Genomic DNA, 27,337 nt, shown 5'->3' on the forward strand with positions numbered 1-27,337 from the left:
GCTCGGCCCTCCTTTTCTTGTAGTCCATGATCATCTCCTTTGTCTTGATCACGTTGAGGGAGAGGTTGTCATCCTGGCACCACCCTGCCAGGTTTCTTGACTGTAGATGGGGCTATAAAGCCATATAATCAAACCTCTCTCTACTTGAGGTCTAGACAAAAAAAATTGATGAGGCATCACTTTTTTTAGATGGAGGGGAATTTGTTTTTAGTCATGCTTAGGCTGTCTAGCAGAGGACATAGCACAGACTGAGATATCTCATATGTCATGAACTTACCATACTGTTCACAGGAAACAAATTCAATAAATAGTAGTGGTCAGTCCAACAGACAAATTAGACTTCTGCTTACATTTTGTGAACGGGAACAAGTTTTGTTACTCAACAGCCTGTTGAAACCAAATTGTTTCATTATTCAAAATGTACTGTACGAAGCAAACATTGCATTTATTACCCAGATAAGACTGAGTATCATTCACATAAAATAATAGGCAGAAAAACATTACATCTCTCATTTGCTTGTTTTGGCTACTAGCAATATGCAAACAGTGTGTGTGTGTGTGTTGGGTTGAATTTGTGCCTGCTTGGATGAATAGGTTACATGTGTAGTAGAGTTAAAATGGTTATTCCATCAAACTTCAAATTATTAGAATAGTACACAACGCACAACAGAACAACCAGGTTGAGGGTCAGTGGCCTATGATCGATTTTTAATTGTTGCGCTACTGGTGCTGCCTGTTGATGTTAGGTAGGCAGCTACAGTAGCTGGATGATGTTAACATCTTCGGTTTTGTTTCATTAAATGTATTTTATTTCATCTGGGTGCTTGTGTCACCTACTAACACCCTGGTACTACCCATAGCTCCCGTTCTCCTCAGTCCGAGAAAACACTGAGAGAGAAAGATATGTGTTGCAGATTACTCCTTTGTAGAAGTCCATAACGTGAAATAAATAAAACATCCCAAGGTTAATGCTTTAGATATTGTTATAAGGGAGTGTGAGACTATTGAAACATGTTTCAGAGTTTTATTGTTATTAATATAGTTTACAGAGTGCTAAAAGTGCTGCTGTTGCTAGCTAGCATGCCTTTCTGTGATGCAGACGGTTAGCTGAGCTGCCGACTGGTGCTAGCGTTGCATTATGGGAGATGTAGTTTGGTCCTCTACGGTTTTAATGGAATAGAGGCGATTTCACGTTGTAACTTGTTTATGTTGCAATGTTTTTGTACATGAGTTGTTGTATTTTGGTACTGTCAACACTGAAAGCACTAGCAATGTATTGGGGATGTGAGACAGGATATGTGTTTTACCTTTCTTCATGCTCCTGTGTAGAACAACTTGTCAGATGGTGCATTGGAGACATGTGTTCCTATCCCGACTTTTCACAATACTATTGCAGATCAACATAAAAGCCTAAAAGACAGCCGTGGTGTCGCTCTTCATTTCTTGGTTTTCCTGTTGTACATAAGAAACCCGCTACACATGGACATATGCAAAGACTGGTGGGCTGGTAGAGCTGAAAATTGAGAACTATTATGTACTACCGGTTATTAGGGAAACACTTATTGAAGAAATCATGATCCATAGATGTTGAGGTCATTTTTGGTGGATTTAAAATATTTTAAGTTGTCAAGTTATTTAGTAGGCAATAGTGCAGAAATTGACCCCAAAAAATGAACAAAAAAAGCAGACATCATCAGTTTTTTTACAACAACATTTTTGCATATCAAAAATATGATTTCCCTTGTGATGTAGCCTACCACGAGGCTCTTTTATTTAAGCTTTATTTAACTAGGCAAGTCAGTTAAGAACAAAGTCTTATGTACAATGACTGTCACGCCCTGACCTTAGTTCCTTGTTTATGTCTCTATTTTGGTTTGGTCAGGGCGTGAGTTGGGGTGGGCATTCTATGTTTTTTTTCTATGTTTTCTTTTCTATGTGTTTGGCCTGGTATGGTTCCCAATCAGAGGCAGCTGTCTATCGTTGTCTCTGATTGAGAACCATCCTTAGGTAGCCTTTTTCCACCTGGTGTTTGTGGGTAGTTGTTTTGTGTTTGCACCTTTCAGGACTGTTTCGATTTTCGTTTCTTACATTCACTTTGTTATTTTGTATTTTCGTGTTCAGTTATAATAAATTAACATGGACACTTTCCACGCTGCGTTTTGGTCCGATCTTTCCTGTTCCTCAGATGAAGAAGATCGTTACAATGACGGCCTACTGTACCCCGGCCGAACCCTAACCCAGACAATGCTGGGCCAATTGTGCGACGCCCTATGGGACTCCCAATCATGGCCGATTGTGACACAACCTGGAATCAAACCAGGGTCTGTAGGGACGCCTCTAGCACTAAGATGCAGTGCCTTAGACCGCTGCGGCACTCGGGAGCCCACCATAGCTCTACCATAACCTATACTTATTTCAACATATTGTTCCTTTGTATACATGCAGGAATATGGCTTTCAGTAATAACTCTTTCCTCAGAGAGTAGTCTTCAAGTGACCATCTCAGCAAAAAATATTAAAACAAAATGGCATACAATGAACGGCATATACATACAGCATAGATTAAAATCTGTCTTTACAAAAGACCATTAACTTTGAATCTATTGTTTAAAAAATATATATATATGGAAATATATACACATATTGTTAAAAAAATATCCCAATCATTTCAGTTGCAAAATAGTACATATCAATTGAAATAATCCAAATAATAGTTAAATTAATTTTACATTAAAAACATTTAAATAATAATCTTTAGCTCTTCCAGGTGTGTGGAGATGACGATAGATTTGATGTGAGAGTAACTTTGCATAGGGTACAGAAACTGCTCAGTGTTACCATGCTCAGTCCCACTGCTGGTCTTGGTGTTTCCATGGAGATCCATACTGGATCAACAGTGGGGCAATATCTTCAGCAGGTAATGGAGACAGTCATAGAGTATCTTTGGAGTACTTTGAGTAGTTGTTGTGGAAGAGCAGGGGCCTCCTGACTGAGAAGAAGGAGTCTGTGTTGGAGACCCTGTTGTGGAGTTGGCTCTCAAGTGCCGTGCGAAGCTTCTCCACCCTATCAGTATATTTTCTCTCGAGGATCATAACTTTACCCCTGTGGGAGCAGAGAAAGGAAACATGAGTTAAATAGCCCTACAATATATAGCTCCCATAAGCTTAATTGAAAGACATCCTCATCAGTTCAATATGGTCCATTTGATGTGGTCCCTCATGTTGGATGTGCTTTAAGGTCTTTGTATATTGCCTGCTTTGAAATGAGAATGACTCCGTGTGCTTTCAGTGTGCAATGTCTCTGATTTTAACCTCATTTTCCTTTCCCTTTATATCAGCTCTCACTACGCTTTAATGTGATGCAGCTTCTCATAGTATTTTTGGCAATCACGAGGCCCTCGTGACAATAGAAAGTGCACGAATTGCTTGAATTAATTAAATACAATGGCCCTGATCCAAATGAACAGGTGGGAGGTGCACTTAAAAATGCCCGCCTCCCCCCTCCCATTCGTAGCATGATGTGTTATGGATGGGAACTAACCAATGAGCATTGACTACAACTGATACGTGGTGGGAGCGTGGTGAGAACATGGAGTACATCCTCTGTCTGTGGACATTTCACATGTTCAGTGGAGATGTTAAGCATCAAGTGTCCATGGCAGAGAAAGACATTTTCACTCCAAATTCCGTTACTGTGAGCATTGCTAGAGTACTTAAATAAGATCCATTTCATTGCATCATATAAACTATGAAATAAACATAATTGAATACAAATTGACATTGTAGTGCTATTACAATTGTAATAATGGTGGTATTGGTATTAGTAATTTGTATTGACTATTTGATTAGGTGGTAATAGTATAATACAAAATGTTTTTTTATCTTGTATTTTCATATATTTAGTCAAAAAGTCATCATAATATTTAAAAGACTTTGAAGTTTGACTATTTAAATGCCCTTTTCCTACATTCTCACGCTTTCTATTTCATCTCCCTGAGCAGGTCTCACGTGGCCCATTGGGTGATTATAGTGTCCCATCTGTCCAGATGGTGTGCCTGTGAAAGCCTTGTGAGAGCCTTGTTGACTGCACTGTGGCTGGGCAGGAGGGAGGAGGGAGTAGAAGGGCCTTGGTCACTTGAGCTTTGTGTGACGAGGCACACTTCCTTTGTGTGTCCGCCCCAGTGTCATTAACACTGAAGTGTGGGAAACTCAGGACCATGGCAGCTCTCACGTTCCACTTGTGCAGGAAGGGAGCTTGTGACTGGGACGCAGCCAGCGGCAAGCAGGACGGGCAGCTGTGTGTGTGTGTGTCTAAAGGTTGTGGTGCCTGCATTTCTATCAGTAGATGTGAAAGTGTGCTAAAAGAGTAACAGTCCATATCTACACGTGGAGCTTTCCAAAACTCAATTTTGGATATATTAAAACTTCTTATGGCTGCAATCCCGTTAATGGGATCGATATGACAACAGCCAGTGAAAGTGCAGGGCGCCAAATTCAAACAACAGAAATCTCATAATTAAAATTCCTCAAACATTTTTTTTTTTTATTTTTTTATTTCACCTTCATTTAACCAGGTAGGCTAGTTGAGAACAAGTTCTCATTTACAACTGCGACCTGGCCAAGATAAAGCATAGCAGTGTGAACAGACAACAACACAGAGTTACACATACATGTATCTTATACCATTTTAAAGGTAATCTTGTTGTTAATCCCACCAAAGTGTCCGATTTCAAATAGGCTTTTCAGCGAAAGCACCACAGCCGATTATGTTAGGTCACCGCAAAATCACAGACAAACACAGTCATTTTTCCAGCCAAAGACAGGAGTTACAAAAAGCAGAAATAGAGATAAAATGAATCACTAACCTTTGATGATCGTCATCAGATGACACTCATAGGACTTCATGTTACACAATACATATATTTTTTGTTCGATAAAGTTAATATTTATATCCAAAAACCTCAGTTTACATTGGCGCCATGTTCAGAAATGCCTCCAAAATATCCGGAGAAATTGCAGAGAGCTACGTCAAATAACATAAATACTCATCATAAACTTTGATGATGTCACGTTCTGACCTTAGTTCTTTTTTATGTCTTTATTTTAGTTTGGTCAGGGTGTGAGTTGGGGTGGGCATTCGATGTTGTTTTTCTATGTTTTGTTCTGTATGTTATATTTCTATGTGTTTGGCCTAGTATGGTTCTCAATCAGAGGCAGGTGTCGATCGTTGTCTCTGATTGAGAATCATACTTAGGTAGCCTGTTTTCCCACTATGGGTTGTGGGTAGTTGTTTCCCGTTTCAGTGTTTGCACCATACGGGACTGTGTCGGTTTTCATTTATTCTCTTGTTCTTTTTGTATTTTGTATTCATTCTCGATTAAACGATATTATGGATACGTACCACGCTGCATTTTGGTCCTCCTCTCCTTCCACCAACGAAAGCCGTTACAGATGAAAGATACATGTTTTACATAGAATTAAATATACACTTGTTCTTAATGCAACCGCTGTGTCAAATTTCAAAAAGCTTTACGGCAAAACACAATATTCAATAATCTGAAAACAGCGTACAGCCACGAAAGCAAGCCATACAGTTACCCGCCAAATTGTGCAGTCAACAAAACTCATAAAAAGCAGTATAAATCTTCACTTACCTTTGCTGATCTTCGTCAGAATGCACTCCCAGGACTCCCACTTCCACAAGAAATGTTTGTTTTGTTCGGTAATGTCCATAATTTATGTCCAAATAGCTATTTTTGTTAGCGTGTTTGGTAAACAAATCCAACGTCAGGAAGCGCGTTCACTAAAAGCTGACGAAATGTCCAAAAGTTCCGTAACAGTCAGTAGAAACATGTCAAACAATGTATTGAATCAATCTTTAGAATGTTTTTAACATAAATCTTGAATAACGTTCCAACCGGAGAATTACATTGATTTCAGATGAGCGATGGAACAGAGCTCCCTCTCATGTGAATGCGCATGGTCAGGTCATGGCAGACCTGACTAATTCCCCTCTCATTCGGCCCCCCTTCACAGTAGAGGCATCGGACAAGGTTCTACAGACTGTTGACATCTAGTGTAAGCCGTAGGAAGTGCAAACTCATCCATATCTCGCTGTGAATTCAATAGGATCTTGGTTGAAATTCGACCAGCCTCAGAGTTCCCACCTCCTGTTTGGATTTTTTCTCAGGTTTTTGCCTGCCATATGAGTTCTGTTAAACTCACAGACATCATTCAAACAGTTTTAGAAACTTCAGAGTGTTTTCTATCCAATATGAATAATAATATGCATATATTAGCAACTGGGACCGAGGAGCAGGCAGTTTACTATGGCCACCTCTGTGCACCTTTCATCCAAGCTACTCAATACTGCCCCTGCAGCCATGTTATATGTTAACGGGTTGAAGTGAAGACTTTTCATGGCAGTAACTGCTACAACTGTGCAATGTTTATAACTCACAGAAATCTACTACCTGACAAATATACAGACCACACCAAAGTCAAACTGAATTTTTTCACCTTTATTTCACCTTTATTTAACCAGGTAGGCCAGTTGAGAACAAGTTCTCATTTACAACTGCGACCTGGCCAAGATAAAGCAAAGCAGAGCGACACAAACAACAACACAGTTACACATGGAATAAACAAACGTACAGCCAATAACACAATAGAAAAAAAGTCTATATACAATTTAGCAAATTAACACTGGAGCGATAGATAAATGTTGCCCCATCATTACATCTTTACATGACATTACACCAAAGACCCAAGGATTTTGAATAGCTCATGGATATGAACATATCCTCATTAATATGAACAAGTTAGGCTATTGGAAACAACCTGTTCCATGAAGATAGTGGATAACACAGTAGCTCCATGTGCTGTTAGACTCACAGCCCTGCCCCAGATCTCTCAGTCTCACACCTACTGTATGTGTGCCCTGTGCCGAAACACTTTGTGCTCACTTTATTCTGTGATCATGGCAGAAGATGAGCAAACTCCTTCCTCTGGGGTCACCACTTCCCCAAATCCATAACGACACCATGTCAGCCCCCCTCCCTCCCTGTCACGCCCTGACCTTAGAGATCCTTATTATTCTCTATGGTCAGGGTGTGACTCGGGTGGGGAAATCTATGTTTTCTATTTCTTTGTGTTTTTGGCTGAGTATGGTTCCCAATCAGAGGCAGCTGTCTATCGTTGTCTCTGATTGGGGATCATATATAAGTTGTCATTTTCCTTTTGGGTTTTGTGGGATCTTGTTTTCTGTTTCGTGTCTGTACCTGACAGAACTGTGCGCTTTCGTTTTCGCTTTGTTATTTTGTTTGAGTGTTTTTGATCAAATAAATCATGAACATTTTCCACGCTGCGCTTTGGTCCAATCCTTTCGACGAGAGCCGTAACACTCCCCTCCATTTCCGTGCCTGTCCCTCCCAGCCTTCCTCTCCCTCCCCATCTATTCAATTCAATTCAAGGGGCTTTATTGGCATGGGAAACATATGTTAACATTGCCAAAGCAAGTGAAGTAGATAATATACAAAAGTGAAATAAACAATAAAAATGAACAGTAAACATTACACTCACAGAAGTTCCAAAAGAATAAAGACATTACAAATGTCATACAGGGTTGTAACGATGTGCAAATGGTTAAAGTACAAAAGGGAAAATAAATAAACATAAATAGGGGTGGTATTTACAATGGTGTTTGTTCTTCACTGGTTGCCCTTTTCTTGTGGCAACAGGTCACATATCTTGTTGCTGTGATTGGCACACTGTGGTATTTCACCTTCAGTAGATATGGGAGTTTATCAAAATCGGGTTTGTTTTCAAATTCTTTGTGGATCTGTGTAATCTGAGGGAAATATGTCTCTCTTAAATGGTCATACATTTGGCAGGAGGTTAGGAAGAGCAGCTCAGTTTCCACCTCATTTTATAGGCAGTGTGCACATAGCCTGTCTTCTCTTGAGAGCCAGGTTTGCCTACGGAGGCCTTTCTCAATAGCAAGGCTATGCTCACGGTGGTCAGGTATTCTGCCACCGTGTAAACTTTGTTTAGGACCAAATAGCATTATAGTTTGCTCTGTTTTTTTGTTAATTCATTCCAATGTGTCAAGTAATTATCATTTTGTTTTCTCATGATTTGTTGGGGTCTAACAGTGTTGCTGTTCTGGGCTCTGTGGGGTCTGTTTGTGTTTGTGAACAGAGCCCCAGGACCAGCTTGCTTAAGGGACTCTTCTCTAGGTTCATCTCTCTGTTGGTGATGGCTTTGTTATGGAAGGTTTGGAAATCGCTTCCTTTTAGGTGCTTGTAGAATTTATCGTCTCTTTTCTAGATTTTGATATTTAGTGGGTGTCGGCCTAATTCTGCTCTGCATGCATTATTTGGTGTTTTACATTGTACACTGAGGATATTTTTGCAGAATTCTGCATGCAGAGTCTCAATTTGGTGTTTGTCCCATTTTGTGAATTCTTGGTTGGTGACCTCACAATCATAAAGGGCAATGGGTTCTATAACTGATTCAAGCATTTTTAGCGAGATCCTAATTGGCATGTCAAATTGTATGTTCGTTTTGATGGCATAGAATGCCCTTCTTGCCTTGTCTCTCAGATCGTTCACAGCTTTGTGGAAGTTACCTGTGGAGCTGATGTTTAGGCCAAGGTATGTATAGTTTTTTGTGTGCTCTATCAACCTGCTCCCTAGAGGCACACTCTTTGTCCTCCCAACAATAAACACTTCATTGAGCATGTGGCAGCCCGGGATCTCGCAATGCCCCTCCCAGCCCTCCCATTGGCTCCAGGCTGTGAGAAACTCCAACAAGCCCAAGACCCACACATTCATATGGAGATTTAGGAGTATAAATAGGAGGGAGAACCAGAGGGAAGACGGCACATATCCAATTGGCTCTTTACTGAGACTTCAGCTCAACAGAACTACTACTGCCACAGCCATGGCACCAACAATGACTAGACAGATTACCTACTCTGAGCAGCACCTCTCACTTACTAAGGTAAACAAATGCTTTGAATACATACATACAGTACAATTCAATCTTATTCTATTGCTGTTAATTATACATGGCAAGTTGACTAAACTGTTCCTTGTTTTCTCTTTGTGCAGGTAAAGAAGCCAGCTGTGGAGAAGATGCGCAGGGATCGCATCAACACCAGCATCGAGCAGCTCAAGTCCCTCCTGGGTCCTGAGTTCCTCCTGCAGAAGCCTGACTCCAAGCAGGAGAAGGCTGACATCTTGGAGATGACCGTCTATTTCCTGAGCCGACAGCAGCAGGCAGGAAGTTCCTCCACCGTGGCAGCCAATGGGGGCTACTCTCACTGTGTGCAGGAGGCTGTCAGCTTCCTGTTGCAGTGTGAGGTGAAGACACAGTCCCACAGCAGGCTGCTGAGCCACTTCCAGAGCCTGCAGACATCCAGCCAACATAGCCAGGCTCCCAGGTCCTTATCCCCGCTGGGCTCCCCAGTCCACCAGGCCACCACCAAGGGTGTGCTGAGACCCATCTCCCATCCACTCTGGAGGCCCTGGTAGAGCAACCAGGGCCTCCACTTCAGAATAATCTACTTCAGGCAACACTTCAGACCTTTTCATGTCAGACAAACGGAATTAGACAGGCCAGTCTATGTTTTGACAGGCATGGACAGTGGTGTTCGGAGTGAAGGAGGTCTACTTCTTCTGCATTTGGCAAGAGATGTCATGTCATAAGTCTTCATCCAGATGAAGAAAGGGCATGTTTCGCCAGTATTCCTTTGAAAGGAAGGATTCTATGAAATGATTCAGATTGGTCTGGAATGGACACATACTATGTATTTGAAAATGTACACTGATTTAATAACAGTGTTTCTCTTATTTTATTTTATCGTTTGAGAACCTTAACTCTGACAGTACAGAGTTAAATTATTGTAATAACATACTTGTATTGTATTTCTAACCCATATTGAGTTGCTACTGTTTGTATCTGTAACCACCTGTTTGTTAGAATTTGTCAAACTCTTTACAATGAATTGTCACTGAATGATAAAATGTATCAATTTGATGATGTAGCTATATTATCACACAAATGGATCTAATGGATCTACACTAAATGTAAATCATGTTAGGATTATGTCAAATCAATGTCATTGATAATACAGTATTCAATGTTCAAAGAATATGTTAAAAAGTTCATTGTAACTTCGAAGATACACCTTTCATAAAGAACTTTTGTGTATTCCACAAAAGGTTTTGTAAAGAAAAAAGCTTTTCCGTGAAAAGTTTCTTTGCCTTTATTGGTTTAAATGACACGCCATTTGGAGTGACATGCCATCAAGTGTTTGAAAATAAATGAAAAACTTAAGTTTCTCAAAATTGCATTTTTGGTTTTATCTTTTCTGTCGTGCGGAGTCATATATCTACACAAAGTTCTCCACCCACATCCATTCTGATTACAACAGTAGTATGGCTAACTTTTTCATCCACACAGTTAAAAAGAAGACCACTCTAGTTAGTATATAAAACATATTGGTTGATTGACTATATTCACAAACCTACATTTAGATTGTGAGGAGCACCTATCCTGAAGGTATAGAGATGTCAGTTCAATATTGGTTCCTGATTGATAAACCAAAACCTTGAAACCTATTGTTGATTTGTGGTTGGACAAAACCTATGTACAGTACCAGTCAAAAGTTTGGACACACCTACTCATTCAAGGGTTTTTCTTTATTGATACTATTTTCTACATTGTAGAATAATAGTGAAGACATCAAAACTATTAAATAACACATATGGAATCATGTAGTAACCAAAAAAGTGTTAAACAACTCAAAATATATAAATATTTGAGATTCTTCAATGTCGTAGCCACCATTTGCCTTGATGACAGCTTTTCACACTCTTGGCATTCTCTCAACCAGCATCATGAGGTAGTTACCTGGAATGCATTTCAATTAAGAGTTGTACTTTGTTAAAAGTTAATTTGTGGAATTTCTTTCCTTCTTAATGTGTTTGAGCCAATCAGTTGTGTTGTGTTGTTGGTCAATTTCTTCAACAGATGATCAGGTCTATATAATTATCAAACGTATATATATTGATAGTAGAAAGGAAACACAGACACTTTGTTTAAGTATTAAAATTCTCCTTTAGTAAAACAATTGCACGGTGGCTAGGAAAAACTCCCTAGAAAGGCCAGAACCTAGGAAGAAACATAGAGAGGAACCAGGCTATGAGGGGTGGCCAGTCCTCTTCTGGCTATGCCGGGTGGAAATTATAACAGAACATGGCCAAGATGTTCAAATGTTCATAGATGACCAGCAGGGTCAAATAATAATAATCACAGTGGTTGTAGAGGGTGCAACAGGTCAGCACCTCAGGAGTAAATGTCAGTTGGCTTTTCATAGCCGATCATTCAGAGTATCTCTACCGCTCCTGCTGTCTCTAGAGAGTTGAAAACAGCAGGTCTGGGACAGGTAGCACGTCCGGTGAACAGGTCAGGGTTCCATAGCCGCAGGCAGAACAGTTGAAACTGGAGCAGCAGCACGACCAGGTGGACTGGGGACAGGAAGGAGTCATCAGGCCAGGTAGTCCTGAGGCATGGTCTTAGGGCTCAGGTCCTCCGAGAGAGACAAAGAAAGAAAGAAAGAAAGAAAGAAAGAAAGAAAGAAAGAAAGAAAGAAAGAAAGAAAGAAAGAAAGAAAGAAAGAAAGAAAGAAAGAATGAAAGAAAGAAAGAAAGAAAGAAAGAAAGAAAGAAAGAAAGAGAGAGAGAGAATTAGAGAGACCATACTTAAATTCACACAGGACACCGGATAAGACAGGAGAAATACTCCAGATATAACAGACTGACCCTAGCCCCCCGACACAAACTATTGCAGCATAAATACTGGAGGCTGAGACAGGAGGGGTCAGGAGACACTGTGGCCCCGTCCGACGATACCCCTGGACAGGGCCAAACAGGCAGGATACCACTAGAGGGATATATCTTCAACCACCAACTTACCATCCTAAGACAAGGCAGAGTATAGCCCACGAAGATCTCCCCCACGGCACAAACCCAAGGGGGGCGCAAACCCGGACAGGAAGATCACGTCAGTGACTCAACCCACTCAAGTGACGCACCCCTCCTAGGGACGGCATGGAAGAGCACCAGTAAGCCAGTAACTCAGCCCCTGAAATAGGGTTTGAGGCAGAGAATCCCAGTGGAAGAGGGGAACCGGCCAGGCAGAGACAACAAGGGTGGTTCGTTGCTCCAGTGCCTTTCCATTCACCCTCAGACTCCTGGGCCAGACTACACTCAATCATAGGACCTACTGAAGAGATGAGTCTTCAATAAGACTTAAAGGTCGAGACCGTGTCTGCGTCTCTCACATGGATAGGCAGACCATTCCATAAAATTTGAGCTCTATAGGAGACAGCCCTGCCTCCAGCTGTTTGCTTAGAAATTCTAGGGACAGTAAGGAGGTCTGCGTCTTGTGACCGTAGCGTACATGTAGGTATGTACTGCAGGACCAAATCGGAAAGATAGGTAGGGGCAAGCCCATGTAATGCTTTGTAGGTTAGCAGTAAAACTTTGAAATCAGCCCTTGCCTTAACAGGAAGCCAGTGTAGAGAGGCTAGCACTGGAGTAATATGATCAAATTTCTTGGTTCTAGTCAAGATTCTAGCAGCCGTGTTTATTTAGTGCTTTATCTGGGTAGCCGGAAAGTAGAGCATTGCAGTAGTCTAACCTAGACGTGACAAAAGCATGGATTAATTTTTCTGCATCATTTTTGGACAAAGTTTCTGATTTTTGCAATGTTACATAGACGGAAAAAAGCTGTCCTTGAAACAGTCTTGATATGTTTGTCAAAAGAGAGATCAGGGTCCAGAGTAACGCCGAGGTCCTTCACAGTTTTTTTAGACAACTGTACAACCATCAAGATTAATTGTCAGATTCAACAGAAGATCTCTTTGTTTCTTGGGACCTAGAACTAGCATCTCTATTTCGTCCGAGTTTAAAAGTAGAACATTTGCCGCCATCTACTTCCTTATGTCTGAAACACAGGCTTCCAGGGAGGGCAATTTTGGGGCTTCACCATGTTTCATCAAAATGTACAGCTGTGTGTCGTCCACATAGCTGTGAAAGTTAACATTATGTTTCCAAATTACATCACCAAGAGGTAAAATACATAGTGAAAACAATAGTGGTCCTTAAACGGAGCCTTGAGGAACACCGAAACAGTTGATTTGTCAGAGGACAAGCCATCCACAGAGACAAACTGATATCTTTCCGACAGATAAGATCTAAACCAGGCCAGAACTTGTCCGTGTAGACCAATTTGGGTTTCCAATCTCTCCAAAAGAATGTGGTGAACGATGGTATCAAAAGCAGCACTCAGGTCTAGGAGCACGAGAACAGATGCAGAGCCTCGGTCTGACGCCATTAAAAGGTAATTTACCACCTTCACAAGTGCAGTCTCAGTGCTATGATGGGGTCTAAAACCAGACTGAAGAGTTTCGTATGCATTGTTTGTCTTCAGGAAGGCAGTGAGTTGCTGTGCAACAGCTTTTTCAAAAATGTTTGAGAGGAATGGGAGATTTGAATATAGGCCAATAGTTTATATATTTTCTGGGTCAAGATTTGGCTTTTTCAAGAGAGGCTTTATTACTGCCACTTTTAGTGAGTTTGGTACATATCCGGTGGATAGAGAGCTGTTTATTATGTTCAACATAGGAGGGCCAAGCACAGGAAGCAGCTCTTTCAGTAGTTTAGTTGGAATAGGGTCCATTATGCAGCTTGAAGGTTTAGAGGCCATGATTATTTTCATCAATGTGTAAACATATATAGTACTAACAAACTTGAGTGTCTCCCTTGATCCTAGGTCCTGGCAGAGTTGTGCAGAATCAGGACAACTGAGCTTTGGAGGAATACGCAGATTTAAAGAGGAGTCCCTAATTTGCTTTCCATTGATCATGAGTTTCACGGCAAAGAAGTTCATGAATTTATCACTGCTGAAGTGAAAGCCATCCTCTCTTGGGAAATGCTGCTTTTTAGTTAGCTTTGCAACAGTATCAAAAATACATTTTGGATTGTTCTTATTTTCCTCAATTAAGTTGAAAAAATAGGATGATCAAGCAGCAGTGAGGGCTCTTCAATACTGCACGGTACTGTCTTTCCAAGAGAGTCGGAAGACTTCCAGTTTGGTGTAGCGCCATTTCCGTTCCAATTTTCTGGAAGCTTGCTTCAGAGCTCTGGTATTTTCTGTATACCAGGGAGCTAGTTTCTTATGACAAATGTTTTTTGTTTTTAGGGGTGTGACTGCATCTAGGGTATTACGCAAAGTTAAATTGAGTTCCTCAGTTAGGTGGTTAACTAATTTTTGTATTCTGACATCCTTGGGTAGGTGGAGGGAGTCTGGAAAGGCATCTAGGAATCTTTTGGTTGTCCGAGAATTTATAGCATGGCTTTTGATGATCCTTGGTTGGGGTGTGAGCAGATTATTTGTTGTGATTGCAAACGTAATAAAATGGTGGTCCGATAGTCCAGGATTATGAGGAAAAACATTAAGATCCACAACATTTATTCCACGGGACAAAACTAGGTCCAGAGTATGAATGTGGCAGTGAGTAGGTCCGGAGACATGTGGGACAAAACCCACTGAGTCGATGATGAGCCTTTTGGAGTGGGTCCGTGGACTTTTCCATGTGAATATTAAAGTCACCAAAAATTTGAATATTATCTGCCATGACTACAAGGTCTGATAGGAGTTCAGGGATCTCAGTGAGGAACACTGTATATAGGCCAGGAGGCCTGTAAACAGTAGCTATAAAAAGTGCTTGAGTAGATGGTCACTAGTGTAACCAGGAGGTGAGGCCTCATTTAGTACAGTAAATTCATCAGGCTTAAGGCATGTTTCAGACAGGCCAATCACATCAAGATTATGATCAGTGATTAGTTCATTGACTATAACTGCTTTGGAAGTGAGGGATCAACATTAAGTAGGCCTATTTTGAGATGTGAGATATCAGAATCTCTTTCAATAATGACAGGAATGGAGACGTCTTTATTCCAGTGAGATTGCTAAAGCGAACACTGCCATGTTTAGTTTTGCCCAACCTAGATCGGAGCACAGACACGGTCTCAATAGGGATAGCTGAGCTGACTACACTGACTGTGCTAGTGGCAGACTCCACTAAGCTGGCAGGCTGGCTAACAGCTCTCATTGTGGAATTAGAGCCCTGTCTATGTTCGTAGATAAAATGAGAGCACCCCTTCAGCTAGGATGGAGTCTGTCACTCCTCAGCAGGCCAGGCTTGGTCCTGTTTGTGGGTGAGTCCCAGAAAGAGGGCCAATTATCTACAAAAACTGTTTTCAACCAGCGATTGAGTTGTGACACTCTGCTGTAGAGCTCATCACTCCTGCTAACTGGGAGGGGGCCAGAGACAATTACTCAATGCCGACACATCTTTCTAGCTGATTTACATGCTGAAGCTATGTTGCGCTTGGTGATCTCTGACTGTTTCATCCTAACATCGTTGGTGCCGACTTGGATAACAATATCCCTATACTCTCTACACTCACCAGTTTTAGCTTTAGCCAGCACCATCTTCAGATTAGCCTTAACGTCGGTAGCCCTGCCCCCTGGTAAACAGTGTATGATCGCTGGATGATTCGTTTTAAGTCTAATACTGCAGGTACTGTATATTATGAGTACAGCGACTGCAATTAGAAGGCATAATGTTAATGTTACTACTTATCTTCGGCTGGTGAAGGTGTCATGTTTTGTCTTTGATCATCATGTCTTGTCCCTGTGCTTCCCTCTGCTGGTCTTATTAGGTTCTTTCCCTCTTTCTATCCCTCTCTCTCCCCCTCCCTCTCTCCCTCTCTCGCTCTCTCTCTCTATCGTTCCGTTCCTGCTCCCAGCTGTTTCTCATTCTCCTAACGACCTCATTTACTCTTTCACACCTGTCCCCTATTTTGCCCTCTGATTAGAGTCCCTATTTCTTCCTCTGTTTTCCGCTTCTGTCCTTGTCGGATTCTTGTTTGATGTTTGCTGTTCTGTGTCCTTGTTCCGCCCTGTCGTGTTTTTGCCTTCTTCAGATGCTGCGTGTGAGCAGGTGTCTATGTCAGCTACGGCCTGTGCCTTCCTGAAGCGACCTGCAGTCTGTGGTCGCGTCTCCAGTCGTTCCTCTCTACTGACGAGAGGATTTCAGTTTCCTGTTTTGGATTTACCTTTGATAATATCCAGGAGAATCATTGTTTGTTTAATACTGGAATAAAGACTCTGTTTCTATTACGTCGCTTTTGGGTCCTCATTCACCAGCATAACAGAAGGTCCTGACGAACCACGTTCAGATAAAGCGTCCGGGGTGAATAAGTTGAATGAAAAAAGTTGGGCGAGGGAAAAAATGTAAATAGAAAACGGTAATTAAAAAGTAAAAACCGTAAAGTTGGCAGGTAGCAGCAAAGTAAGGTTAGCAACAAACCGCACAGCAGCACGTAAGCAAGTCTACAAGTTGTGACCGGAAATTACGTCAAGGAACACAAAGACACACAAACACAAGTATAGGGTCATAACAAAGTGAACAGGTCTAAGCATCTTCTGACAGGTGGCTGTTTTCATCAGGCCTGTGGCAGCCTTGTGTTCTCAAAAAAACAGTCGTATTCTCAGAACCTCAGACAGCCACGGTGGGGCCCAGACAGGAGGAGTATGAGCGTAGGCGGTTTCCTGCCTTCTAATAGTGTCTGAAGGGCACAACACTCATCATAAAACAATTTATTAACCCCTTCAGTGACAAGGTATGGGTGGTATACAGAAGATAGCCCTATATGGTAAAAGACCAAGTCCATATTATGGCAAGAACAGCTCAAATAAGCAAAGAGAAACGACAGTCCATCATTACTTTAAGATATGAAGGTCAGTCATTCCGGAAAATGTCAAAAACGTTGAAAGTTTCTTCAAGTGCTGTTGGAATAACCATCAAGTGCTATGATGAAACTAGCTCTCATGAGGACCGCCACAGGAAAGGAAGACCCAGAGTTACCTCTGCTGCAGAGGATAAGTTCATTAGCCTCAGAAATTGCAGCCCAAATAAATGCTTTTCAAGTAACAGACACATCTCAACATCAACTGTTCAGAGGAGACTGTGTGAATCCGGTCAAATTGCTGCAAAGAAACCACTACTAAAGGACACCAATAAGAAGAAGAGACTTGCTTGGGCCAAGAAATACGTATCCTTTTTATTGTGGCAAAAAGTTTGAAACAAGTTTCTCAGGGTTAGTCCTGCAGATGGTCTGGCGGTGACTACGGAGCCCTCCCTCCCTCCAACCAGAGATCAAACACCGTGGCTAATGTGATGTGTAACAAGACACACTTCTATTGTCCCCTTATTGAGGCCGGTGAATGGACAGAGAGTGTGGGAAACAGGAGCTAGCACACTCCCAAAGGCACAGGGCTGATGGGAACCAGCCTTACTCCACCACAGGCCTGGCAGTCCAGAGTGTATGGCAGGAATTCAGACTGACTGTTGTCTATCTTTGGGTGGGTCACTGTTCACACACACTAAAAGACCCCAGACAAAGGCTAGCCAAAACCTTCCTTCCCCACACTGTCAATGTTGTCAATGCACAGCTAGCCAAATCCTTCCCTTCCCCACACTGTCAATGTGATCAATGCACAGCTAGCCAAAAGGGAATGTCTAGCTAACAGTTAAAAAATATTATTGTATAGATGTAGTTGACAAATTCCCCTTTATGAGTAGTTTTAACTCCATTGAAATGTTCAACATTCATCAGGCCAAAGTGGAAGAAGAAGACAGGGCGCTCTTGTAGCTCTTTGTCGATGTGCAAGGCCCCATTAACTTGATTTTTTCCCCCAGATGGTCTGTGACATAGGGTTTCTGTTTGTTCTGCAACAAAGGATCAATTAACATTCCCAATGGGGCATTGAGGGAGCGGCCTGGCTTTTGTAGCTCATCTACCCCAGTGCTAGGGACTGGTGGGAAACTAGGGAGAGTACTCTCCTCACAGCACCCACAGGCCAGGCCAGACATGTGTGACCTTTGCACTGCCTGAAACACAACCATTGCACTCTGCCAGTGACTGTGGCATTGTCCCCAGTCTCCCCACTCTGGTCCAGCAGCACAGAGTCCAGCATTGATCACAGATGAGAGTTCTGGTATTTTTCTTGGGAAAGTAACAATTTCTCTTATTAGTTACAATGTTATACTGTAGTTCCTCTTCTTTGTATTTAATGCCACGATATTTACCGTCTATGAGATAAAATACCTCTTCAGTCATACTTTGAATTGGAAAAATAAACTAAACACTTGTTGTGGGACTAAACATTCTAGAACGAATCTTTCCTGGGGGCAATATATCCACATGTGGGCATGAGTTGTCTTGAGCTTTCCCACACTCGACAGCCAATGAGAACAGAGATACAGACAATAGATAACACAATGGTTAAATGTCAACTGTCTGTCAAAGTGGAGGCTACTTGTCTGGACGAAGTGTGTGGGGTGTGTGACAAAAAGTTTGATATATACGTAAGTGCGTGTACCTCCCACATTCCAACACAGCGACAGCCATCTGTGTCTATGTGAATGTCTTCTTCATCAGACATGAGCATCATTTAGCATTAGCATCATTTTTATAACAATACAAACCCAATGGTTACGATACCACTAACTTTCAAAAGTGTTGTAACCACACTGTTGCAGTACTGACTGCATATATACAATGAATTGTATCCAAATTGTATGTATTTTATTGAAACGATGCGACAATTCAACTAATGTTGGGTTAATTACAAGAACAAAATTGTCTGGAGAGAAAGATAACTCTCCAGAGTAATTTTATTTTGTAATTATACTGGCAAGATTGTGTTAGAAATGAAAGGGTTCTGAAATTACTCAGATCTTTTCTTTACGGTCTAAATTACCCTCTTTTAAGAGGGCTCTTCCCTTCAGAAGTGTGTTGGCTTTTTGTTTTTACGTCATAGTTTTCTCATTTGATAGGTATGATAACCCAGATGTAATGTTAATTGCATGTATAATGTTTTCACCTATTAATCTATTAATCACTAGTTAATAGCTTATCTTGGGAAACATCTCTGTGTTGCCTCTACTACCCCATAATCCATCAAGTTATTGATGTTTCTCCTATTGTTGCGATGGGCGGCCCTGTGGTCTCAGTAGTGTGGGAACCCCAGCCAGGTCTGGGCCACATGGCTTTGTCATGGTAATCTCTTGCTATATAAAAGGGGGAGACATCCCTTAGAGGGCCCAGACCACACTGCAGCCCAGGAGAACTAGCAGACAGACCTGTCACTCTCTCACACCTACAGACATGGCTCCCTGTTCAACCAACTGCTCTTTCCAGCACCTGAGGTTTGCAGAAAAAGACATTAAGGTATGCAAATGATGTTCAATCAATGTGTATATACAGTATAAAGTGTGTATGTTTACTGTGGCTTTTTCAGTTTATTGATGTCATATATTAGAGCTGTAGACTAATCAAATGTTCTTCTCTGCGTCAGATAAGGAAACCCATCGTGGAGAAGATGCGTCGGGATCGCATCAACGGCTGCATCGAGCAGCTCAAGCTCATCCTGGAGAAGGAGTTCCACAAACAGGACCCCAACACCAAGCTGGAGAAAGCCGACATCCTGGAGATGACCGTGAGCTTCCTGAGGCAGCAGCTGCAGCCGGATCCATCTCAGAGGGACTACGGCGAGGGTTATTCACAGTGTTGGAGGGAGTCTCTGCAGTTCCTGTCCGGAAGCCCCAAGAGAGACACCACTTCCATCATCACCTCGGCTGGACCTCTTCAGGGGCTCCAGCAACAGCTCTCCACCCAGGCCCAGAGATCCATCCAGCAGCACCCAATGGGCCATTCCACCTCCCCAGTCTCCTCCACCCTCCGACCCACCACTAACGCCAACACCACGCTCCAGGACACAGGAGCTAAAGGCCCAGTCTGGAGGCCCTGGTAGAGAAAGACAGTGGACTGAAGTCACTCTAAAACCTGAGGGAAACAATGGACTGTATGTCCCTCACTATGTAGGAAACATGCATTTCCAACCTGCTCAACCGTTGTGGGTTTGCTGAGCTCTTATTTTCTCATCACATTGATGGACAGATATGTGTGGCACATTTGTGGCATATTTGAAGTGAGGGTAGACACTTTTTTGTGAAGGATGTTTTTTCTCTTGTTTTATCAAATTAGATTTCCATTTGCAGTGAAGAATATAGCTGCCGATTGAGTTATGATCTATTATTGTGAAATTTGCATTTTTTTCTTACTCCAGTGGAGTCCACGTGTTATATGATAGATGTAACAGCATCTACAATAGGCTACTGTATTTTTGACAGCAATTCTTTGAGGATATTTCTCTATTGTAATGCATTGTTTTGTTATCTTATGGACGTATCTTTTATAAAGGCAATAGTATGTTGGTATGCTTTGTAATAGTACTGTTATTTTTCAGATGTTTTATATTGCATTTAAAGAAGCTCTTTAAACTATGTATGACATTTGTATGACAATAAAACTACAATCAATTTTAAATAAATAATAACCTTTTGTCCGGGATTGTGATTTTTGACCAAATTGTAGTGGATCTTGCATTCCATAGATTCTGTTCTAACTAGTTCATTTGACCATTAAATGTCTTGTCAAATTTGACTAACAAATTTAAGAAAATCCACATTTAACTTTCCAATAGTTTCCCCCTAAGAAGCTTGGTTTAAGTATGAACGTTTTGCATTATCAAAAAGACAGTTTTACACATTAAAGTGCAATACTACCACTTTTAAAACCTAATTTATTATCTCCTTCACCATATCAGTGTCTGCATGTGGTAACAGTGTCTATAGTGTCTACATATATTTATAAGTTTCGTAGTTAAAAAGTGCAATTTGATAATGCCATCAAAGTAAAAACATTTTAAAAAGTGATTTTCGAACACTATAAGATTTGCGCTGACGTGGGGAGTAGGAAAATGGCGTCCCCCTGGCTAGAAAAACTCATTGCATGTTTTGAAAATCAATTTTTTACTTTTAATTCTTGTTGATGTCATCGAGTAAGACTTTTTTTAGGACCTTTCTTCTGATCTTCAAATCAAATCCAATCAAATTGTATTTGTCACATACACATGGTTAGCAGATGTTAATGCGAGTGTAGCGAAATGCTTGTGCTTCTAGTTCCGACCTTGCGGTAATATCTAACAAGTAATCTAACAATTTCACAACAACTACCTTATACACACAAGTGTAAAGGAATGAATAAGAATATGTACATAAAAATATATGGATGAGTGATGGCCAAACGGCATAGGCAAGATGCAGTAGATGGTATAGAGTACAGTATATACATATGAGTAATGTAGGGTATGTAAACATTATATAAAGTGGCATTGTTTAAAGTGGCTAGTGACACATTTATTACATTCAATTTTTAATTATTAAAGCGGCTAGAGATTAATCAGTATGTTGGCAGCAGCCACTCAATGTTAGTGATGGCTGTTTAACAGTCTGATGGCCTTGAGATAAAAGCTGTTTTTCAGTCTCTCGGTCAAATAAAGCATGGTTCTACTGGGGCTTGAACCCAGGACTTGCTGCATGTAAAGCAGACGTGATAACCACTACACTATGGAACCACATAGTGGATTCTTTTTAACCACAGAATGTAGAAATGTGCAGTTTTCACATATGTAGACAGTAGACACTGGTATGATGCTGGAGATAATGACTATGAAGTTGAAAAGTGGTGGAATTTCCCTTTAATGAAATACAAAGAAGGAAAACTAGGTCATTTTATTTGTTGGTTTATTTATTTCAAATAGCGCTATACAAAGAAAAGGTTATTAATTGATTTAAGCATAAATAATCATATGCAGATTCTTCAAATAGGCTACTGACTCACACACTTAGATTGAAAACCGAGAACTATGGGACATGTGTATGGGTCTTTGGGATAGCTGGGTATAAATCAAAGGCTTACAGGCTGTCCAATTGAGCTCCTGAAGCCTGCCACCACAGATGCCCAGTAAGAGGGCACACATACAGACAGGCACTCACACCAACAGAAGGCAAGGCACCTCTCTATGGCCTGCCCACAAAACCACTTTCTATTCTTGTAAAGAGAGGCCAAACATATGCCACACAGACACTGAAGAAAGAGCACAACACCAGATGCAGCCAAAGAGGTTTAGCTTTGGTATTCTGAATTCTCCCCAGTAAAAACACACACTTCGCTAAGTCGAAAAGGAGTGCTTTAGAAAGCTAACCTCATAACTACATTACAACCATGTTCGAGAACATTATACATACATTTAAATGTGCACGGTCAACATTTACTTCCTCCTTAGCTAAGAGCAGAGCAACATGTACTATGGCATTTTTAAAGCCATATACCTATGCAATGGATTTGGAATAAGTATCAGGAAATACAAAAGGCAATCTATGAAAGACACATATATTTCACTGTTTGTTCATGGTATACATCTGAATACAGTTTTGGAAATGGGCCGTTGTGTTCATTTGGGGCCTCAGCACCATGATGTAGACCTTAGGCATGAAATAACCACCGAGTATACCGAGCACACTGGACACTATGGCCAGCACATGCATGGCCATGGCAAACTCTGCCCTTGTGACAAAATAGATGGTGAAGAAGCTGATCCAGGAGATCATGTAGACCATGAGACTAAAGGTGATACACTTGGCCTCATTATAGTTGGCTGGCAGGTCTTTGCCCATGTAACTGAAGGAGAAACAGAGCATGCTGAGCACAGAGACGTAGGCTAGTTCTATCATGGCACCGAAAGAGAGGGTGTTACTACACTCTGTGACAATGCAGTTGGAGTAGAAGGCCACGTCCTGGGAGGGGTACGGGGGGTTTAGAGCAACCCGGAGCACAGAGATCAACAACACTGTCATGGACACGACAAGGACGGTGACTTCAGGCCCGTGGTTCTTAGCCCAGGTATCATAGGCACGGGGCAGCTTGGAAGACAGCTTAAAGATGCAGACCACTTGGAAGGAGCGTACGGTGACGCACGCCAGACACACGGTGAAGCTGAAGACGAAGAGGGGCTGCTTGAGGAGGCAGGCGGGCCGAGACGGGAGGCCAAAGTGGCACAGGGTGCTGGCGGCCGCCGCGGTTAGGGCCAGAAGCATCACCAGGCAGGTGCGCCCGCCAGCCGACTTGGCCACAGGGGTGCCCAGGTTGAGGAGGAAGACGACCCCTGACCCAAGGGTCATGAACAGGGTCAGAGCCAGGAGGAGCAGCAGGGCAAGAGACAGGGGGGCGTCCCAAGCCAGCAGCAGGACCGTCCGATCCAGACACACCTTGCTCGCTTCTGTGGACCACTGGTGGAGCTCACACACCTGGCACCAGGTAGATCCTATAGAGTGACATATATATCATAACATCAAGGCTGGGGTCAGTTCAACATTTACAGGATTTATTTTAGTTCAACCAGTTCAGAAGATGGTGTTTACATTCATGAATTGAGTTTACATATATCCTCAGTATTGATTTTAAAACAGATATCACTGATATTCACACTATCAGAGACAGTTGCATTATCACTGTTATTCTAGTTGTGCTACTACCAGCTGCTTGCTATAGCTCAGGGGTGTCGAACTGACTTTGCCCCTCGGGGGGCTGCATTCAGTCTTCAACGAGGTCTGGAGTTGTTTCCTTACCGTCAAAATGAGCTAAAAATAGTCCTCCATCCATCCTTTTTGGGAATTTTTGATGCTCTCTGACTGTGCACTGTGATTATTAGTGAGCTGGACAGTGAATAAACTGTTAATATAGGTCCATTATTGTTTCTACACAGTTTAGATTTGGTTTTAGTCATTTTAAAGTATATTGAGTTTGTTGCCCCCCCCCAAAAATGTTGTTTACCTACCCAATTCTTTTACCCCCCCCCCCACAGAAAAAATGTACAATTAAATTTAAAAAAGTTTTTACTCAACTCACCCGTGGGCCAGATTGGACCCCAGGCGGTGTGTTTGACAACCCTTCTATAGCGACAGTTTATGAGAGGGGCAACATCCGCCACCTGCTGGACACTTTTAAACAGCACAATTCAAATCACTACAGATAGAGGATGAACTATGGATGTGCACAGTGGGTGTGTGACTGTAATCTCACCGGTACTGTTGAGGAAGGTGTGAGCAGGACAGGCCAGGCAGTCAAAGCAGCACTTGTGTTGTCCTGTCTGCAGCTTCCTGTGACCTGTAGGGCATTCTGGAGAGCATATTGATGCAGGCACCTCCTGGACACAACCACAATAAAAACAACACACACACAGGTTTTCCAAGTCCACATGTAACCATGGTTTCCACTCTCTATGACTAGTTTCTACAATTCTAGTACCCAAAATCATTCTGCAATTTCATCTGACAATGGATTGTAATACTACTGTGTAAATACTGTAATATTGTGGCTATACTTTTCCCAGGTTGTCAATGTCACTAGCCCATTCAATTTGAGCAGGGTCCACTGTGAGGTCAGTGGGGTCTGGAGTGTAAGAGCCCACCACTCGGAGAGACCACTCTGTTCCCCTCCAAATCCAGGTCACGATGTCATATCCTGTGGGCGGGTCTCCGTTCTCATCAAAGTACACAGAGGAGTTCTCAACAGAGAATCTCACCTGCTTTAACAGTGGCAGAAGCTGAGGGAGAGACAGAGGAAGAAAAGCATGCACCAATTTAAACATGACTGTAACATACCTGTGATAGTGAACATTGTTCACTGTAGATTTTCAATAGTACATAGATATCAAGTGTGTCGTGAACTTGTGCTCACTTTCTTCAGAGTGGGCTTTTTGACTTCAGTACCATCATTTTGAAAACACTCACCTGCCAAGGTTGTACTTGAATCTTTTGGCATTCACCTGAGTCACAACCAAGTGCTTGGTGCAGTGCATGGGCCACAGCATATACAGCCTTGTAAACATTATAAGAGGATGTCATGTCATAGCCATCCAAAGATACGTTTTTTACTGCCATGCTATAGAGATCCGTATTTTGCAAACATTCAACCCTCAGGTCAACCACGCCATTGGAGTTGTTTCTAAGTAACTTCGCAACAACATGGCTTTCAAACGTCTCAAACCCAGCTATGGCTGCGTATTTGATGGAGACACCTAGAACAGTCCCGATGGTGTGAATCCCTGGTATCCCCGACACTAGAGTGGCCACTGACCAGTCCTCTGTCCCTATCCACACCTTACCAGTTACACCCTGCTCTATGACAAATGGGAAGAACCCACTAACTTTGCTTTTGCTGGAGAACACAACAATAGTGTTGACCTTGGTCTTCAAGATGTCCTTGACTATGCTCCTCATGGTCTGGTTGGTGGCCGTGGTGAGGTCGGGGATGACTCCTTGGTAGGCGATGCAGATGTCGTAGTAGGCCGCCTGTTGGGAGAGCCTCTGCATGCCCTGGAGGCCGTAGGAGTTATCGCTGCCCAGTAGAACGATCCAGGTCCAGTTAAAACGCACCAGCAGCTGGATCATGACGTCCACCTGGTTCTTGTCACTGGGGATGGTGCGGAAGAAGGATGGGTAGAGGTGCTTGTTGCTCAGCAATTCGTTTGTGGCTTCATAGGATATCTAGAAAAAAAAATCACAAATAGGAGGAGGAGGACCAGGAGGGGGGACCAGGAGGAGGAGGACCAGGAGGGGGGACCAGGAGGAGGAGGACCAGAAGGGGGGACCAGGAGGAGGAGGAAGAAAAAATAAAGGATACATAAATGGAAAAAATGTGAAATCATAGGAGGCAAGGAGAAGACATTTAAACATATAGATAGAAGAGCAATAGAAGACAAAAACAAATGGTCACAAATGTGTTCCATTCTTAGTCTAGAGGGCAAACAGACTAGCGTTAGTTTCACCAGTTACCAATAACTGAACTTGGGAAATACAATGTACCTGTGGCACCAGATAGGAGCCCAGCATTGCAGCCGGGGTGAAGGTGTAACTGCTACTATCAGGCCCAATCACTGCCACTGCTCTCTGGTCACCACCTGTCTTGTTTCCTGAAGTTCCTTGTAACTGTTGGGCCAGCAGGTCCAGAGTGGCCAGGACACTGGCTGGTGTATTGCAGATGTCATACGCCTGGTAACCCAGCGTCACCCCTGGGAGAAGATGTTGGTTTTTTGTGCCATTGTTGATCTCCTCCACAGCGAATCTCATGGCTTGTATCAAATGATAGCCATGTTTATTAGATTTCCCTCTGAATAGGAGTGAATTGATTGCAAGCAGAATAAAAAGACATTAAAAGATAAATCCATTATCGAAAGAAAGTGATCGAGTCAAGTCACAAAAACTCACTGATGTCTAAAATGAACTAAAATGCCAGTGAAATAGATTAACAACATCCTCTTGTGAGATCTTTGCTATTGAACTTACTTTTCGCAGGCTCCCAGGTCTGGTAGGTTGGAGCTGGAGGTGGCTAAATTGTGGAGCGGAAAGAAACACGAGATGGAGTAGTCCCCTGAAAGCTGCAGACTGGTTCCCTCAGTCAGCTGGTGGCCAGTCAGGACCAGTACCAACCAGCCCAGGACGATACATACACCCATACCTCAACCTCAACAACCCTCAGCTCTGAACTGGAACTATGGGCAATCTACCTCTTCTTATGTTAGGGTGGATGGGTGGAGTGGAAAGAAGGTGGAATGGAGGGAGGGGGATCTGGATGTCGATGGTTTTCCGGTGATGAAGTGAGGGTGTGCACATTTGCATTTTAACATTTGTTTTTCATACAGTAGAGTTAGCTTTCCATTGAAATGAACTGCATAATTGTAATAGCCCATGAAAGAGGAGTCCGGTGTGACAATATCAATCACAGTCAAGTGACAGTGCAATTAAATGGTGTTCGACTGTAGTTTCATTGCAGTATCGGTGGTATGTTGGACTCAAGGTGCAGACTGGGCCACTAAGGTGCAGGAGAGAAGAGGAGAGCCACTGCACACTTAGAAGCAATGCAAATGTCATATTGTGGCTAACCTTTCAGTCAAAGCAATGTAAATCAGAGCTGGTTTAGTTTTTCTGTCTTGTCTGTTTTGTTATGAGGGACCATGTCTATGTTCCCTCTGCCTTATGTTCTATCACATAAAATAAAAATATATATTCATGAAGCTCTTTTTACATCAGCAGACGTCACATAGTGCTGTACAGAAACCCTTCCTAAAACCCCAAACAGCAAGCAATGCAGATGTAGAAGCACGGTGGCTAGGAAAAACTCCCCAGAAAGGCAGGGACATAGGAAGAAACCTGGAGAGGAACCAGGCTCTGAGGGGTGGCCAGTCCTCTTCTGGTTGTGACGGGTGGAAATAGTACATGGCCATTAAGGCCAG

General features: G+C 42.3%; 3 protein-coding genes and 1 non-coding gene across 4 annotated transcripts; 2 read left to right on the plus strand and 2 right to left on the minus strand.

Annotated features, from left to right (window-relative positions):
* Positions 1 to 8,941: 8,941 nt before the first annotated feature.
* Positions 8,942 to 9,534, plus strand: LOC120058717 (transcription factor HES-5-like). Its single transcript, XM_039007461.1, has 2 exons — positions 8,942 to 9,001; positions 9,112 to 9,534. The coding sequence occupies exons 1-2, from the start codon at positions 8,942 to 8,944 to the stop codon at positions 9,532 to 9,534; spliced, it is 483 nt and encodes a 160-aa protein (XP_038863389.1).
* A 9,774-nt stretch (positions 9,535 to 19,308) lies between these two features.
* On the plus strand, positions 19,309 to 19,954 carry LOC120059002 (transcription factor HES-5-like). Its single transcript, XM_039007760.1, has 2 exons — positions 19,309 to 19,371; positions 19,499 to 19,954. The coding sequence occupies exons 1-2, from the start codon at positions 19,309 to 19,311 to the stop codon at positions 19,952 to 19,954; spliced, it is 519 nt and encodes a 172-aa protein (XP_038863688.1).
* A 1,592-nt stretch (positions 19,955 to 21,546) lies between these two features.
* On the minus strand, positions 21,547 to 21,619 carry trnav-uac. Its single transcript has one exon. It is a non-coding gene; the product is annotated as a tRNA-Val (tRNA).
* Positions 21,620 to 22,442: 823 nt separating this feature from the next.
* Positions 22,443 to 26,560, minus strand: LOC120058718 (taste receptor type 1 member 1-like). Its single transcript, XM_039007462.1, has 6 exons — positions 26,391 to 26,560; positions 25,911 to 26,214; positions 24,837 to 25,592; positions 24,428 to 24,649; positions 24,127 to 24,247; positions 22,443 to 23,368 (listed from the first exon to the last, which is right to left on the minus strand). Exons 1-6 carry the CDS (start codon positions 26,558 to 26,560, stop codon positions 22,443 to 22,445), a joined length of 2,499 nt encoding a protein of 832 aa, XP_038863390.1.
* Positions 26,561 to 27,337: the final 777 nt, after the last annotated feature.

This window comes from Salvelinus namaycush, chromosome 14 (genome assembly GCF_016432855.1).
Source record: "Salvelinus namaycush isolate Seneca chromosome 14, SaNama_1.0, whole genome shotgun sequence".
In the NCBI taxonomy this organism is placed as follows: domain Eukaryota; kingdom Metazoa; phylum Chordata; class Actinopteri; order Salmoniformes; family Salmonidae; genus Salvelinus; species Salvelinus namaycush.

Bases quoted from the DNA above. Each gene is read 5' to 3' on its own strand.
- LOC120058717 (XM_039007461.1), top strand. From the start codon at position 8,942: ATGGCACCAACAATGACTAGACAGATTACCTACTCTGAGCAGCACCTC. The intron at 9,002-9,111 runs GTAAACAAATGC...CTCTTTGTGCAG, and splicing joins AGCACCTCTCACTTACTAAG to GTAAAGAAGCCAGCTGTGGA.
- LOC120058718 (XM_039007462.1), bottom strand. From the start codon at position 26,560: ATGGGTGTATGTATCGTCCTGGGCTGGTTGGTACTGGTCCTGACTGGC. The intron at 25,593-25,910 runs GTACATTGTATT...TTTTTTTTCTAG, and splicing joins GCTCCTATCTGGTGCCACAG to ATATCCTATGAAGCCACAAA. The intron at 24,650-24,836 runs GTGAGTGTTTTC...TCTCTCCCTCAG, and splicing joins TTCAAGTACAACCTTGGCAG to CTTCTGCCACTGTTAAAGCA.
- LOC120059002 (XM_039007760.1), top strand. From the start codon at position 19,309: ATGGCTCCCTGTTCAACCAACTGCTCTTTCCAGCACCTGAGGTTTGCA. The intron at 19,372-19,498 runs GTATGCAAATGA...TCTCTGCGTCAG, and splicing joins TTGCAGAAAAAGACATTAAG to ATAAGGAAACCCATCGTGGA.